Raw genomic sequence first — 17,513 nt, forward strand, 5'->3', positions numbered from 1 at the left:
TTTAGTTGCTTGCCTTATCAATGAGGGTGGGTGGGGAGGGAAGAAGGGAGAAAATCTGGAACCCAAAGTTTTAAAAACACATGTTTAAAAAAAATGTTTTCACATGCAACTGGGAAATAAGAAATACCGGAAATGGGGTACAGAAATCCATCCTGCCCCACAGGAAAATTGAAGGGGAAGGCGATAAGAGAAAGGGGGAAGAGATAGAAGGGAAGGCAGACTAGGGAAAAGGGTATTCAGAATGCGCCATCTTGGGGTGGGGGAAGGGTCAAGATGGGGTGAAAATTTGCAACTCAAAATCTTGTGGAAGTAAATGTTGAAAACAAAAAAATAAATAACAATTACCATAATATATAAAAAAATACAAATGAAAAATATAGGCATGGAATGTACATTTCTCTACCATGAGAGTATACCATAAGTCCCTTATAAAAACCACCTGCTAGAGCCAAAAGAATAGTATCATTCTTGGAAGAAGCGTAATATAGATAGTGTTTCCTTTCTTTCTAATAGATGACCATATTTTAACAAACTGTGATGAGAACTGGAGAAAGGAAAAAATGTCCCAACAAATGACATTTCACATTAAGAATACTACTAGAGATGGCCAGGTGGGGAATCAGTTACGTTTTTCTGCCCCTTCACAATCAATTCTAAGAAATCAAACTTGAAGTACACTTGCAATAGAAAACAATGGAACAATATTTAACTGATGTCTTTTCCTTAAAATAGGTTATGCAGAACAATGTTGTTTTTTTTTAACATATTAATTATGGGCCAAATTAGCAAGGTTATTTGTTTCTCCCTTTATTTGTTCAGAGCACAGAAAGGACTAGGTTAGAAGTATTTCAAAAGAACAATTAAGGTCTGCTATTTCTGACGCTAACTGAGATATTTGGTAGAATTTAGAGGCAATTAATGACAGATGCCCTCAAAAGAACTTGCCACAGAGACTGCAGATGAAGGAAGCATTATGTTATTACCAGTTTCCTTTCTAAGACTGTTCTGCTAGTCACTGAGTGTTAATGAAGCCATTCTCAAAATAGTTGTACTTTCCTAATTAATAGCCCAAGCAGAAATAGATCTAACATCTTCCCTCTCTCTGCCAGCTGACTTCCTATCCATCCTTTCAAGCCCAACTCAAATGTTACCCTGTTCGCAAAGCCTTCCTTTGTCTCCCATCAGAGCTCCATACAGTGGAAAATGTAATATACTTGCCGATGGGGACTTGCATTCAGATGCTGGTGCAGCCACTTACTAAACGTATGTAACCTTGGGCAAGTGATATATAACCCTCTCTGCACCATAGTCCCTTCATTTGTAAGAGGAGGAGCTAGAACATATGAGCAGTAAGCCTATGTTCCTATGGTCCCTTAGACCACACATATCACTTATTTTGCAGTTCAATAAACATTTATTAAGTTCCTACTAAGTGCCAGGTGCTAGGGACACAACAATTTATTTAAATGGCATTCTCAACCCTTAAAAAGTTACCTTTCTATGGGGGCGGGGGGGGGAGGAGAACAACACGTATTTAAGTATAACATAAAGTAGATTAGAAAGGAAGAAAAGGAGAGATTCTCATAAAAAGTTCAAGAAAATCTGAAAAAAGAGAACACATTTAGCTAGGGGAATCAGGTAATCATGCACAGAGGCGATGGTGCCCAAGTTAAGCCAGCAAGGATTCTGAAAAGCAGAGGTGATGAGTGAATTCTTTACAGGAATGGGGAACAGACTCTATATGGGGAAAGGAGAAAAAAGATTCAAGGATAGGACAATATATTATTGAACTGGTTAGCTAAGGGAGTAAGTCTAAAGTCTATGAAGTGCAGAAAGAGAAACCAGAACATGAATGACAGACTGGGAAAATCATCTAATATTGTATATTTTCATTTTCTGTACTTATCCATGTCTTATCCACTTACTAGACTAGAAGATAATTAGGGTAAAGAACACAACTTTAGATCTAAAGTTGCCACAGCCATCATAGTCTTTTATACACAGTACACATCAACTCAAAGGTAATTGAGTGAAAGTTATTAAACTAAATACATGCAGCTGTGTAAGTCAAACCCTAGGTCAATAAAATCTCCAAATTAAAAAAAAACCAAAACTCAGAAGTCTTTGCCCACTAACTTCAAACAGTATTTCACACAGGTGATGTTTCATTAAATCTAATACTCTTCCAAATAAGTGTTCTTACTCAATTCTATAAATCTATACTGAGCACCTAGTACGCTCAAACAACTGAGAAAAAAAAAAGACAAAAGCTAAACAATATCTGTCCCAAAGATTCTTACAATCTACTAAAGGGATACAGTATAGGCAAAAATAAGTAATAACAAGATAATTGTGAGGAGAGATACAGCACTAACAATTAAGAGAATCAGGGAAGGCTTGTCTCAGGAGAAAACAGCAAAGCAGAATAGTGAAGCCGGCAAGCGCTTCTCATCACCAGAGGGGAAGAGGTTGTAGGCATCAAGGTCAGCCTTTGAAGGCACGAAAAGAATAGCAAGAGTCTAGAGACTATTATAAGGCCAGTGTAGTTGTAATGTAATGAGCCTGGAAAGGAAGGCTAGAGTCAAACAGGTTTTCATGCCAAGTTGAGAATTTTATCTTTTATCCTTGAGACATTAGGGACCTACCAATAGCAATATGAAAAAATACTCCAAATCACTAATAATTTGAGAAATACAAATTAAAACAACTTTGAGGCTCACTCTCACACTCATCAGATTGACAAAGTTGATGAAGAAGTCAGATAATAAATTTTGGAGGGAGAAAATGGGCACATTAATTACACTATTAGGAAAGCTATAAATTGGTCCAGGCATTCTGGGAAACAATTTGGAACTAGGATCCAAAAAGTTTACTAAACTATGAATACCTCTTAACCCAGAAATACCATGAATAGACCTATACCCTGCAAAAAGAGGAAAAGAACCCATATGTACAAAAATATTTATAGCAACTCTTTTGGTGGTGGTGAAGAACTAGAAACAAATGGGGTACTCGTAAGTTGGGGAAAGGCTGAACAAATAATGGTCTATGAATGTAATGGAATATTATTGTTTTAAGAAATGATAAAAAGGATGGTTTTAGAGAAACCTGGGAAGATTTACATGAACTGCTGTGAATGAAGCGAGCAGAACCAAGAGACCAATTTATACGGAAACAACATTACAAAGAACAATACAAATAAATAACTATGGAAGATTTAAAAACTGTGATCAATGCAATGATCAACCACCAATGATTTTGCTACATACCTCCCGCCAGAGTTGATGGACTCAAGATACAGAATGAGGTACATTTTGGACATGGCCAATATAGGATTTTTTTTTTTCTGGATTGACTACAAAAACAAGGGTTTTTGGTTTTTGCTTTTCAATGTTAGGGGTAGGGGAGCTGGGAGGTAGAAAAAAAAGCTTACTAATTGAAACAAAAGTCCTATAAAAAAGACAATGGGGAGTCAAGGGCACAGAAAGCAACGATGATCTTGGCAGGGAGAAGTACCACTCTTTTCTTAGTGACTAGAGCAAAGAAGCAGAAAATAAAGGGGGAAAATGTAGTTTTTAAGTACAGAAGAATGGATAACCTCAATTTCCTCTGTAAAGATATGAGGTCTTTTATGGAGAGGGAGATGAGTAGAAAGTTTTGGGTAAACAGGCAATTTCCATGTCCTTCCAGGTGGCCCACATTAATAGTGCTTGGTTGATCCTCTTGAGAATTCTGTATAATATTCAATCCTGAGCTGAACTTATCTTAACTAAGGTGAAGTTGAGATTTTCATTTTTTTTTCTGTTATCAAGCTTAAATGACACTTCTTAAATGACATCTCTCACCTCTCCCCATATCAAGTTTTTCAATAATCCAGTCCATGAAAACTCCCATACCACCCAATCAGATAAAACACAGAAAAATAAATAGGAAAATGGAAGCTAAAAGGTCAGGATTTAGACGTGGAAAGGTTCTCAAAGATTAATTAGTCCATTCTCCCATCCACTAAGAAAAAATAGATCCCAAATTCCAAAAAAGTCTTTCTCCCACATCATCACATTCCAGCAGCATGAATGAATATTCAGTTTTCTCTTACCTTGTGCTACTGTTGACATAACCACAGATGGTGTTGAGGACACCACAACTGTTACGGCAATGGTATTAGGAACGGGGGATGGAGTGGAGCTACTACTGCCACTGCTGCTGCTACTGACCAAAGAGGACTGGGAAGCAGTTATGACCACAGGCTGCTTTTGAGTTGTGGAGGCAATGACTGATGTGGGGACGAGTTTAGTGACTGCAGCATAATTATGAGATTTTGAAAGAATGTTGGGTACAAAGGTTGAACTTGGTGATGTGGTCACAATGATCACCTAAAGAAGAAAAAAAAATTAGTTTTTTATACACATATCAAACTGCATCATAATATGATTTAGCAAATATAGTTTACAAGTCAATTACAAAACCATAGCATTTTATTTTGTGGTGAGCATAATTAACACTGGGCCAATAACACCCTGACCTAAGAGCAAGAATGTTTGAGTTCCCTTTCTACAAAGTGCCTTGTATCTACTTAGGAAGAGAATCACAGTAAAATCAAAAGACAGACACAGAGAGCTAAATTCCTTTTGGCTTTTAAAGTCAAACCTATAAAATGGCCTAATTCTATATTTCACTGTGTCTGAATTTACTGAATGTGTACATATCTAATAATTCATATTGGTCAGATAAAACACAGAAGAAATATCCAGGAAAATGGAAGATGAAAGGTCAGGATTTGGAAGTGGAAAGGTTCCTAAAGATTAATTAGTCCAAACTCTTCACTGTACATGAGGAAACAGGTCCAGAGGAGTAAAAGCGACTTGTCCAAGGTCACATCAATTATATTAAGTGGCAGAACCAATATTCAATTCCAATTCAACTGGCTCCAAATCAGGTATTCTTTTCATTTCAATAATATGCCTGTCCAACAGGGGTAATATAGTGCAGCCTCCTTTCCCCTAAACTTCAAAGTAATTATTTTTCATAGTTGATAATTAAAATCACAGAGGCTCAGCATCAGTTTTGTTTCTTCCCCTAAGTCAGCAGCCTTGGAATAAAATTTCTAGTCATATAATAACTCTATTTCTGTTAATTCCTTGGGGTCTATCTGCTAACTCTTCTGTGGGTTGCAATACAGTTGATGAAGGGAATTCCCATACTAGAAGCTTCCACACTGAAGAAGTCACAGTTTTTCATGTACTCATATAAAATTATAATAACAAAAGGAGAATTTGAACCATTCCCTAGAGTCTTTCATAATGAAATTTAGCAAATAATTCACAAAAGTCAACATCCTGGGAGCTTGTGTACCACACAGACATGAAAATCTGTTAACAGAAAGACTGTTAACTATGAGAAGCCAGGAAGGTAAGCTGTGACAATTCAGTGGGAAAAACATTACGTTTGGAGTTAAAAGACTCAAACTCAGCTCTGATGCTTCTTATCAATTGAACTTGGACAAATTGCTTCAACTCTCTGACCCTCGGATCCTGTTCAGTAAAAACAGTGCTGAATGACCAAACACCTCAAAGGTGTCTTCAAGCTCTAAATATCACATCTGTAAGAGCTCTTACAACTTTGACATTTTATGATTTATCTTAAATCTTTCAATGACAGGACCAGAATAATTTATATCATAATATCAACATTACAAAAGTGAAAAATTTTGAAGACTTTTAGAAACTGATGAAGAATGAAACGATCAGAATTTTGGGAACAATTTATACAACACTGTAAAAACCAAAGCTGTAAGAACTCTGATGAATACAATGACCATCCATTCATGATTCCAGAGGACTGATGACAAAGCTTGCTATCAACCTCCTGATTGAGAGATGATGGATTCAGAGTGCAGAGAGAGACATTTTTTTTTTCACACCACAGTCAATGAGGGAATTTGTCTTGTTTTATTATGCATAACAGTTACAAGGAATTTATTTCCCCTTTCTCCTCCACCTCTCAACTGGGTATGGGGAAGAAGAGGGAAAATAGATCTCTGTTCATTAAAAAAATAAAAAAAATTTTTTAAAGGAACTTATAATACTTGTACTGCCAACCTCAAAGTTGTTATGAAGAGAGTGTTTTGTAAATCTTAAAGAGCTATACAGTTGGGTGTTACTATATGCAATACATTAAATGAGCTAGGGAAGGGGGTTATAAAAGAGGTCAATCAATCTATAAACATTATTAAGTGCCTATGTGCCAGGAACTGTGCTAAGGTATGATCCATGCTGTTGTGGAATTTATGATACTGTTCCTGTTCTTTAAGACTACCAATATTACCAACTGCTAAATCCAATGCCTTTTTTTTTTTTCCCTCCTCAACCTCTCTGAAGCTTCTGACACTTTTGACCATCCCTTCCTCCTGGATACTCTCTCCTCTTTTGGCTTCTGCTCTCTAGTTTCTTCTCCTACCAGTCTAATCACACCTTCCCATTCTCCTGCTGGATCCTCCTCTTTCTCCCGCCCACTAAGCATGAACATACCTCAAGCAAGGCTCTGGACCAGATTTTCTTTGCCTTCCTCTATCTAAGTGATCTTCACAAAGATGACTCACCTTGCCAACTGCTCCTCTATGACAGCTCTCACATGTATGCCTTTCTCTCCACTCACACAGCCTCTCTCACAGAGTTCAGGTCCTTATCACTTCTAACCTGGATTACTGTACTGAAGTCCTGGTCTTCCTGCCTTTAATCTCTTCCATCTTTAACCCATCCTCTACACAACTAATAAACTGATACTCATAAAACAAAGATCTGATGTCTTCCTTTTACACACACACACACACACACACACACACACACACACACACACACACAGACATCCCCATTCTCCTCTGCCCACGATCACAAAGCTAAGGAAGAAGCTCATTAGGACTGGAATCTTGTCCAGTGTTCTCCCCATTATACTAGACTGTCTCTAGGGGAATCTTACATTTCTTCAGCCTTTTAAGATTTACAAAGCACTTTTCCCTACAATAATCCTTGAAAGGTGATGTCACCTGAAAATTTCTCTAATTTTTTTTCTATTTTTAATTCACAGAATTACAGAATCTGAGAGTTGAAAGGACGCTCATAGGCCATCCAACCTAAGCCATACCTGATCAAGCATTCCTCCTATATCATCACTGACAAGCAGTCCCTCAGCTTCTGTTTGAAAACCTTTTTCACTGAAAGTCTGTTTTATGATCTTCATCTCTTTCCAAGTTATTACATTACATAGAATTTTTAGAAAGCTTCCTTTCTTCTCAGGAAACCGGCCCTCCTAGTTTATGTGCTTATTCCCATGACTTTTTCCTTTAACCACCCAAAAACGCAGACACACCTTTAGACTTCACTTCTAAATATTCCATCTCCAAGATCCTAAACTTTAAAATTCCCTTTGTGGATCACAATCCTACATCTTCACCACCATCTCGCCCCTCATGAGCCTGCTATCTGCCCTTATCATAACTCATCAACCCCTTATTCCTACCCTGTTTTCCTAACCCTTTAACCCTGTACTGGTTTCACTTCTCTCGCTTCAAAATTCTGACTACATAGTCATTTCAACAATGGAACATACTTCACTTTTGGATCTCTAACCATCTTAACCTACATAGGATGAAGGCTACACAGGTTATGGGAAGCTTCAGCCATTCACATCCTACTAATTCTCAACCTCTGTATTACCATCTACTCTCCTCTTATTTCTGAGCCACTGATTGCTTAGGTTAAAATATAAGCAAAAAACCCCACAATGAGTGGATCTAACACAAATTCATGGTAACCTTAGCTGTTCTCTCACTACTGTGGAGCAATCTTTCTAATCCTCCCTGACACACTCACACTCCCCTCCACCACTGTTCTAAACCTTCTCAAGCCTCCCCTAAATATTCTGCTTTCTCTAAGAAGATGACCTCCTATGGATTCTGTAACATTGTATTACTGCTTCTCCTATCTGTCTCTGCCTCTTCTTTCTGCTGTACCCTTCATTGGATCCTTTCTTTCCTCTTGTCCCCAGGTAAGAATTTTCTCTCAAGGCCCTCTCCTTGATGCTTTTCTCTTCTTTTTCTGCATTCATCTACCACTAAAGAGGCTTTAAATCTCAATCATCTTTGATTCCTCCCTCTCCCTCAAAATCCAATCAGACTTATTAAGTCTATCATATTTCAGCAAAACAGAAGCTCCTTGAAAGTAAGAATTGTTGTTTAAATCTTTCTAACCCCAGCACCTAGCATAGTACTGGCATTTAGTAAGAAGGATTGCTGACTACCTGATATCCACAAGCTCTCCTACATTAGTCCCCTGTTCTCCATTCACAGTTCTCCACCTAAGTACAAACCCTTACTTCTACTTAGACTGTTTTTACAGTCTCCTAATTGATTTCTCTGTCTCTCTTAATACATCTTTCATGTTGCTGCCAAAATAATTCTCTAAAAGTATCAGTCTAAATATGATACTCCTTGCTCAAAATCCTTCAGGGATTCAGTAATGCCTATGGGACAAAATACAAATTCCTTATCCTGGAATTTAAGCCCTCCACAATCTGACTTCAACTTTCCTTTCCAACTTTCACTCTACCCTCCTTTTCACATTATGCAGTCCAGTCAAACTGGATTGCTAGCTATTCCCAGACCTCATTTTACCCTCTCCCAATTCCATTCAATCACACAGGTCAGCCGTATTTCTTTCAGATTTCCATTGCTGAAATCTTCATTTTTCCTATAAGGTTATGGTTTTGATACCACCCACCTCCACCATGAAGTCTGTAAAAGTTAGTTTTCCCTCCTATTTCTTATATCACTTTTTCCAGTTACTTAACACTCTACCACATCACACTAAATTGTACAAATCTTAACCCCATTTTGATGGCTAGCTACTTAAAGGAAAGGACTATTTTTTTATCCTTGTATTCTCAGAGGTGAACATAGGACCCTGAACATAGCAGATAATTAACAAAAGTGTGGTAAATTAAACTGTTTACAATGTTAAAATGTTAAGACTACAAATAATTAAATGAGGAGTGTATCCTGAGTAATGACATACAAAAAATGCAATTTGTTTTTTTAAACTTCCATCTAAAATGGTTTTTAAAAGTTTTAGAATTTAAAAAAGAGAGATTATCTTCAGTCACAAGAAAATTCACTTTCTAGAAAAACATCATTCCTTGACCATGAGTTGCTGTAAAAAAAAAAAACCATCATGTGACTCATCAGACTGTAATCAGCAGATAAATGGTCTAGAACAGCACAGGTGGTCATGGCTTCTAATCATGAAGGAAAGTGCCACCCACATATGATCATAGAAAGAACACTGCACCTGGAACCAGGTGCAAATGCTTGCTCTGCCAGTTAATACATAGGTCACCATGGACAAAATAATAATAACTAAATAGCTAGCTTGTATATAATGCTTTAAAGTTTGCCAAGCTCTTTGCAAGTGTTATCCATTTGACCCTCGCAACAACTCTCTGAGGCAGATAGATATTATTATCCCCATTTTTACAGGAGAAGAAATTGAGGCCTTGCCCAGGGTCTTAGAGCTAGACAAGATACCTCTAATTCTTGATCCTCTGAGCCTGTCAAGGAGGCAGTGCAGTACCATGGCAAGTACAGAACTCCAGACTTCTGACTTTGACCAGTACTTCTTGACCACGGTCAAGAGAGGTTACCAGGCAAGCTGCTAATCATTCATTCACTCTCCACATTAAGTGCCTCCTGACTTCTAGGCCCTATGCCAGCACTGAAGAAGATACAAAGTTTACTGTCCCTGCCTTTGGGAAACTTGCAAACAAAGGAGGGGGATATGATATGACAAATAAATGATACAATATAATACATAATAGTACACTGGAAAAGGTTAAATTGTCATGGGATGCCAAAGGCAGTTCATTACCAAATGAGGAGAAATCGGAAAGTTTCATGGAGAAAATGGCAAGTGAACTGAATTCAAAGGGATGAGGAGTCATTAGAATGGGTGAAGAGGTCAAGAGAATAAGTGAAGGAGGCAATGGGGATATCCCCAAAAGAAAAGCATGGAAAATTCTCCACTTTCAGATGTGTGAACTTTCGGTACAACCTATTCCAATTATTCCAAGAAAACAAATACTGAGATTCTCTGGAACAATCCCAATGTCTAAAATTGTGAGGTTGAAAAATAGACCTATTTTGTGTTCCAAGTTAAAATCACCTTCTACTGCCTGCCTAGAAAAGAATGATGAATGGTGCCATGACAGCGATTGCCACCTCCCACGTACGTACGTACCTTCTGTGTTGTCGTGTTGGTTGTCTGAGTGGAGGGCTTCGTGAAGGTTATTTTTACAGGAGACATGTGAGGGGGTAAGGAGTTGGCGATGCTCTGCATAATGTTGCTCATCTTGGGGCTGCCACTTACAGGCACAGTGATAGTCTTTGAGACAGGTACAACAGCCTTGGGAACTTCCTTTAAGACAACAGGGGATGAGCTAGACGAGTTTGTTCGTCTTCTTTTCCTGGGCTTTTCATCTTCATCTGAACAACTAACACCTAAAAGGGGATCAGATTATGGTATTAATGTTATCCTGGCCCCAGGTGTTGCCTGTTAATTAGAAAACACCTTATGATTCCCAATGACTTTTTTTTTTGTCTAGACCTGTGATTTTATTGGTGAAGGGATCTCCCTAGTGAGGAAATTTCTTCTTCCAAACTGGATCAGCAACTGTTCTTCAATTTAGAGTCTTAAGAGATTGTTCTGGGTCCCTGAGGGGTTAAGTAACTTGCCCAGGGACACACAACCAGCATGTGCCAGAAGCAGAACTCGAACCCAGGCTGCCCTAATTCCAAGCCCAGTGCTCTAGTCACTACAACACACTACCTCTCAATGACTGACACTAATTGTGCCCCCTGGATGCACAAAGTTTACTCTGAATGATCTAAACCGAAATGAGTCAGTAATTCTTTATTAGTTTCCTATTTTATACAAATCCTGGTGCTACCTGTGGGGATATAAATACAGAACAAGACACACTCCTGTCTCTGAGACAACTGGGTTCCACCAGGTGACATGAGGCATGGACAGATATCATTATATGTGAACTAGAGCAGTGCACAGGAAGGGTCCAAATAAAAGTCAACAAGAAACTCAAAGATGAAAGGATTGCTTCCACCTCATGCTCTGTGACTTAACTGTTTCTTCTTTAAAGACTATGAATATACTATTGGTGAATCGAAAAAATGTTCAAACACAGGTCTTTACACTGAAATGGACTCGACTATCAGAATTTTGCTAACACCACACAAAAAATGAAAATTCAATTCTTGGCCTCCCTTTATTTGCTATAAATCACTTGTTTTTGCAATGACTTTTTAAAAATCAAAGTAAACCCATCTAAGGTATTGCTGTAATGCAAAGACAAAAAAAAATGCTAATTAGCTCAAGACAAAAATCCTTCAGATCTCCCCCCACCCATCTCATTTCCATTTGATTAAAACTAACCTAGAAACAGGACCATATAAAGACTATGATCTCAGCCCCTGAAGGGTTGCCAAAGAGTGATATTCATTAGAAGGTTAATATTGTTTTAAACAAGGAACAACAGATTAATTATCCGTATCAGTTACTTAAGGCAAAATAGAATATAGTAGCAATTAGAAGCAAATACAACTAAAAATCTAACTACCTTATAAAGTGAAAGTAAGTGATGAAAAAATTTTACAGGCAAGTGGAAATAAAATGATGAACTGACTAGAAAACTGCATTCAATCTTTAAGAATTTAATATAGTTTAACAAATACTAGGGATTACATTAACTGTTGAAAATAAACATTAAGCAAGTCATATAAGGATATTCTGTGTCATTTGTGTCAATTATTTACCATTACATTACTAATGATAAGGCAATTACATACTTGCAGGAAGGCCTTGTTCAAAGGTAGTTCCCCACAGTGAAAAACTATGGAAAGAAAGTGATTTCTCTCGCATGAGGACTGATTGAAAAGTATCACACCTGGTCACACCCCATAAGCATTAACCCTGCTGAAGACTGGACAGCAAGCCAACAATTTACTCCAAGGGGGCCAATTCAACCCCATGGTGTACTCTGCAAGCAAGACGGCCTTGAGCCTTGGCAACACAGTGAGTGTCACTTACTTTTGACATAAACAGTACTTCCACTTGGCAAAACAACTACATTGGAGGCAGGACTGGCAGGTCTTGGTGACTTTACCGTTGCAACGCTGCCACTTGGAACTGGGGTGGAGGTTGGGGTTGATGTGGTACTCGTGTAGGAATAGCAAACCACTACTAAACAAATAATAAGAAAGCAAATCTTGTAAACTTTCACAGCATCCATACAGTTTCCATTTCAACAATTTAACATGACTAAGCTAGAAGTCAATGAAAAGAGCTTATCATCAGTAATTGGTACCAAAAGCTAGATAGTAATGCCCTGTCCCTCTGCAGATGTCCTCTGGCCTGAGAAGTCTCAGTCAGCCACCACACCAAGAGGGAGGGAAGGAAGGGGAAAGTAGAATGCAGTAGCACATTTGTGGGCCATACAGGCACTTTGATATCATATCATGTAAAAAGCACTGGACTTGAAGTCAGGGGAGAATTGAATTCAAATCCTTGCTCTGCCACTTAGTAAATGTGACTGGTCTCAAACTCCTCATACGCAAAATGGAGAGGATAATTCTTGCACTCCCTACCTCACGAAGTTGTGAGGAATGTGCTCATAAGTCTTAGGGCATCACATAAATGCAAGTAGTTATTGTGATCAATATTATCACCTTTTTTTTTTAAACTGCATTCCTTTTAGCAGCATTAGTGGCCTGCCACTGATGGAACAATGGACAAAGCTTTGAAATGTCCAACCATCAACTAGCAGGCAATGGCAAATGCTTATCTGACAACTAATGAAGTGCTTGGGCCAAGTTTTTTTTTACAAGTACCCAGTTTCCTGGTACCAAAGTAAGATGATCAGGAAACTCTCAGAACTCACACCTAATTGGTTTCCACTTTCAACTCCCTTATCATCTGAAGAAAAGAATAAATGGAGGCAGCAACAGCAAATCCCAGAGCTGGCTGGCCAAAGAAGTGGATGCAAAAGGGTAGACATGGTATCAGAAAGGTAACATTCCCACCACAAAAAAGAGTAAAAGAAATTGATGGAGGTCTAGTTTAACTGTGGGAAAATGTCACTCCTTGAAAAACGTCTATCTTTAGCCATTAAGCTAAACCCTGGCATGAATATAAAAAATCACCCAGTTCTTTTTCTCAGCTCTACTATTAGGCAGGAAAAGATAGCTGTCTAAAGTAATCTGGCAACTGCATTTATTTCTGAGGGTCATTCCCACAGGCAAACTGTCATACATGTCTAAATAGGAACGCACAATCTGAGCATCATTACTGGTCATCTGGATTGTTTACTATAGTAAATCACAACTAAAAAAGCCTACTGATCAGAGAGGCCATGCCTAGTGATCAGAAGTAAGACACATTGAGTGAAACAGAGTAGCACACTATTGATTCCAGAAGACTAAGACTGAACTTCATTTTGCAAGACTTTTGCCAGTGGCCAAAATGACTGTTGTCACCTTTTTTTTTTTTTTAAACATTCCCCTTGAATTCAATAATGAAATCAAATAAATTTCTCACAGCTATACATTGGTTAAAAAACTCATTGCAAGAAGGGCTTCTGCTATTTAAGTAGCAGATGATTTACTTCTCCTGCCTTTTATTTGGGGAAAGTCTCAACTAAGCAAGATCCAATGTGACCATGTTTTCCTAAATCAGAATAGTCCATCATTACATCTTATAACCTTTAAATATTTGGAGGAAAATACTTAGAAATCCAGATCAGATTTTCATAAAATGAAAAGAAAAACAGTCAAAATCATCTCCTCTCGGAGAAACATTATTCCTCTCACCTTCTTTGCTTCCTGTTTCTGCAGGCACTGGAAGAGATGCATTGTGCTGGATAGCTGCATTGGCAACAGCATTAGCTGTGACAGTGAAGGCAGTTTGGGGAACTAGCCGGGGCATCAGTGGTACTAGTCGACGACCTTCAATAGACCATTCTGAAGAGCTATTGGGTCCAGACATACTAAACAAAAAAGAAGAGGCCGCTGCAAGTGTTCTCCATTGCTAAAAAAGCAACTATATATTTTCCAACCAAATACGACTTTTGAGGTAAGACAGTTACTGCATAGCAGAGAGTTGTTCTAAAGAAGCAATACCAAAACCAATGACCATAATTAGGGTTTCAGGTTATTTCACACTTTACTTAGGAAACAACAAATTTTGTTTTATAAACTGAACTTCAAAATGTACAGAATGCAAACTATGAATTTTTTAAAAGTTACTCTTCCACATTTATTTCATTTTTTTAAAATATTGAGCCTTCAAATTGATTCCAACAATCTTTTTGTTTTATATTATATTTCATCAATGACAACTGTTTTTTAGGAATTTTTAAAACTTCCTAATATGGTTTAATTTACCAATAAAATGAAAAAATCAACTTCCAAATCAGATTTATCAGATATTCATTGATGCTGATTAAAAACTAAACTTCCATTAGGTTTTGTCAAAGTAAGCTTTCCATAGCAAAGGCTAAGGTAAGAGGTTCTTAATTTGGTGTCTATGGATAGATTTTGGGGAGGTGGGTGGGGAAAGGTGTCTGTGAACTTGGATAAGAAAAAAATTACATCTTTTCTTTCATTAATATCTATTGTGAATAAAACCCCAAAGGTTGTATTCACAATATATCTAACTGAAATTTAAAATTTCCTTCAATTATGAATTTGCTAAAAAATTATGATTCTGATAAGTGATCAATAGGTATCACCAGACTGCCAAAGGGTTCCATGACACAAATAAGGTTAAGACCCCCTGCCCTAAGGTTACGGTAACTGAGAGGGCAAGGAACAGAGGGGCAGAGAAGGACTGCTGTGTGCATGCACGTATATTATATTATCCTTTTCATGTTCAAAGCTGACTTTAGATAAACTTTAAAGCACTGGAAATAAGCAGAAACCATAATTAGTTATACACTAAAGATCTTTCTGGCAAATGTCTTCCCAGTAACACTCAAACCAGGAGAGGAGGTATCAAATGAAGTTGGGTCACTTCTCTTGACTTGGTTCAACAAGCTGATTTTGACTACTGGCTAATCTCCAAGTTTAGGGCCCAACCACAATCAATTAATATTGGCTTATGCCTCTTTTCACTGCACGCACAAACACACACACACACACACACACACACACAGTTTTTCTGGATACTGTTTAAAAACAGACATTTCAAAGACAATAGCCTAAACAAAATCCAAGTCTACGTATATATGTTGTTTCTTTGATGCCTGATAAAAATGTATAAACACTGAAGTTTTAGAAATGGAAAGTGAAATGTTCCCTTCATTTTAAACAGCTCCTCTCCGCTACTGATAGCTCAAAACTATACAACACTCTAGTAAAATGAATAACTATGTACCAGCATAACTAAGAACCATATATTTTTAAAATATTAATTTAACTTAGCTTTCAATTTATTCACATTGATCTGGATGTTGTTATCTAACTGGTATCCACTTTTACAGAACAGAATGAATTACCATACAACATGAGAAGGGCTTAATTTAAATTAAAACTAGGCTTAGGAAAGTACTTCTTGAAAGCAGTTCAATATTCACACTGAGGGAAAGTATATGAATCTCCTCTGGAACATTTTAAGGTTAGTCTCATCTAGCAAAAATGAAGAAATGAACTTTCAAGTTACAAGTTATATCTATAAAGTCTAATCTCTGTTTGAAGCAAGAGATTTAAAAGGAGAATGAGAGAAGTAAAGAGGGATAAGAATAAGCAATAGATTATTTTTAAAGGAAAAAAAAAATTCAAGGGTCTTCCATTAGTTATTCTACTTTTTTTTCCTGGTGTTTGAAAAATCTCAATTTGCCACTACTTAGCTATCAATTTTATTAAATTGTCATCTATCCACTTTCTTTTTAAATGTTAGACAACAAAGGATTTTGTTGTTCATGTACCTTTTAAAGCAGGAGATGTCCATCCTGCTACTGCCTAATGTATTACTTAAATGATGGCCTATGCCAAAATTTGTGGAAGATTATGAATTCCAGGAGCATGAATTCAGAGAAACAACAGTACAGATGGCACTATAACTTGGGCAGAGAATTTATAAATCCTCTAAATATTTCCAACAGAGCCAAAGAATTGAGACATAGGCAAAAAATGGTTTTTCAATAGAACTGATTTTAGGCAAGTGAAATGTTAAACATACAATACTTAGGCTCATCAAAGAGAAATTCACATTTGCTTGGGAATGAAGAGTGTAATTTGTATTTTGTTTCTGAGTAATTTTTTGGAGGAAAGAGTTTTGGGACATTAGAAAATCCTAGATATGAGGGGCTATAGAACATTAATGGAACCCTATATAATGGGGTGGGGGGGTGTTTCTGGAATGAAACATTTGTCCTGAGAGAAATCCCAGAGAGGGCTGATAGAAAGCCCTGACCGGTCTTCGTTAGGGAAAAATCCACAAGGCACCTATCTGGTAAGCACCAGAGGCAGTTTGCTTTACTGAGCAATAGAGCTGAATGTGGCAAGTCACTTAATCTCTTTAAACCTTCAATTTCTTCATCTATAAAATGGGATAATAATAACAATACCTGTAGCGTCCACCCCATGCAGCTATTGTCAAGTCAATAATAAGCATTTATTAAGCTCCTACTATGTGCCAGGCACTGTGCTAACTGTTTAAATGAGGTAATATAAATAAAATAATCGCTAATCTTAAAGAGCTGTTTGAAGTCTCTGGCCTGCTGGGCCCTGAAACATTAAGAACATTAACAAAATGATCTCTATCCTCGAAAAGTACCTCACATGTACCCTGTGCATGCCCAATTCCTGGAGGAAAGAAGAGAAATTCTAGATCCCTCCCATACCTCCCTGCTATTCCCCGAATCACAGCTGGCTGGAACTGGCCTTGTTAAAGGACCCTAGCCCCTCAGATTCTGAGTTTTCTACTCATACTACTATGACCAAGCAGGTCCAATAAGACGACTGATCTAAAATCCTGTCCCTGTTACTGACTACTTACTGTGTGACCTGAAACAAGTGTCTACACCTCTCTGGCATGCTTCTTTCCTTTATAAAATGAAAGGATAAGACTAGATAGATGATCCCTAAAGTCCCTTCGAGTTGTAAATCTTTTATAGGTTCTAAGATAGCATTTCAATTAAATTTAATCCAAACATTTACAAACTTTGGAAATGATGAAAAAATAACAATGTAACATGGATGTACCTAGAGCCATAAGTGAAGCTTTTCTTTGATTTTAAGAACTCTACCTATTAAAGTTCTCCCATCTCTCCCTCCTCCCAAACAGCCCGCCTTTTGTGCTTAGTCTTCTCTGGTTTCTCCTTGCCTCTGTTCCATTCCTTCTGGCCTGGGGAGAAGAATCTGGGGATGCAAGTCTCCCCAGCTGCATTCCTTCCCC

The 17,513-nt window shown here is 37.6% G+C and overlaps 1 protein-coding gene across 1 annotated transcript in view; it reads right to left on the reverse strand.

Annotated features, from left to right (window-relative positions):
* EMSY (EMSY, BRCA2 interacting transcriptional repressor) overlaps nucleotides 1-17,513 on the reverse strand; it is an 82,422-nt gene that overhangs the window by 49,312 nt on the left and 15,597 nt on the right. Inside the window, exons 6-9 of the mRNA XM_027848089.1 lie at nucleotides 13,928-14,103; nucleotides 12,150-12,302; nucleotides 10,287-10,546; nucleotides 4,097-4,373 (exon numbers count right to left, since the gene is read on the reverse strand). Of these exons, the coding sequence (XP_027703890.1) occupies nucleotides 4,097-4,373; nucleotides 10,287-10,546; nucleotides 12,150-12,302; nucleotides 13,928-14,103 (866 nt within the window). The remainder of the gene's footprint in view (nucleotides 1-4,096; nucleotides 4,374-10,286; nucleotides 10,547-12,149; nucleotides 12,303-13,927; nucleotides 14,104-17,513) is intronic.

This window comes from Vombatus ursinus, unplaced genomic scaffold (assembly GCF_900497805.2).
Source record: "Vombatus ursinus unplaced genomic scaffold, bare-nosed wombat genome assembly UNPS02005659.1, whole genome shotgun sequence".
Classification (NCBI taxonomy): domain Eukaryota; kingdom Metazoa; phylum Chordata; class Mammalia; order Diprotodontia; family Vombatidae; genus Vombatus; species Vombatus ursinus.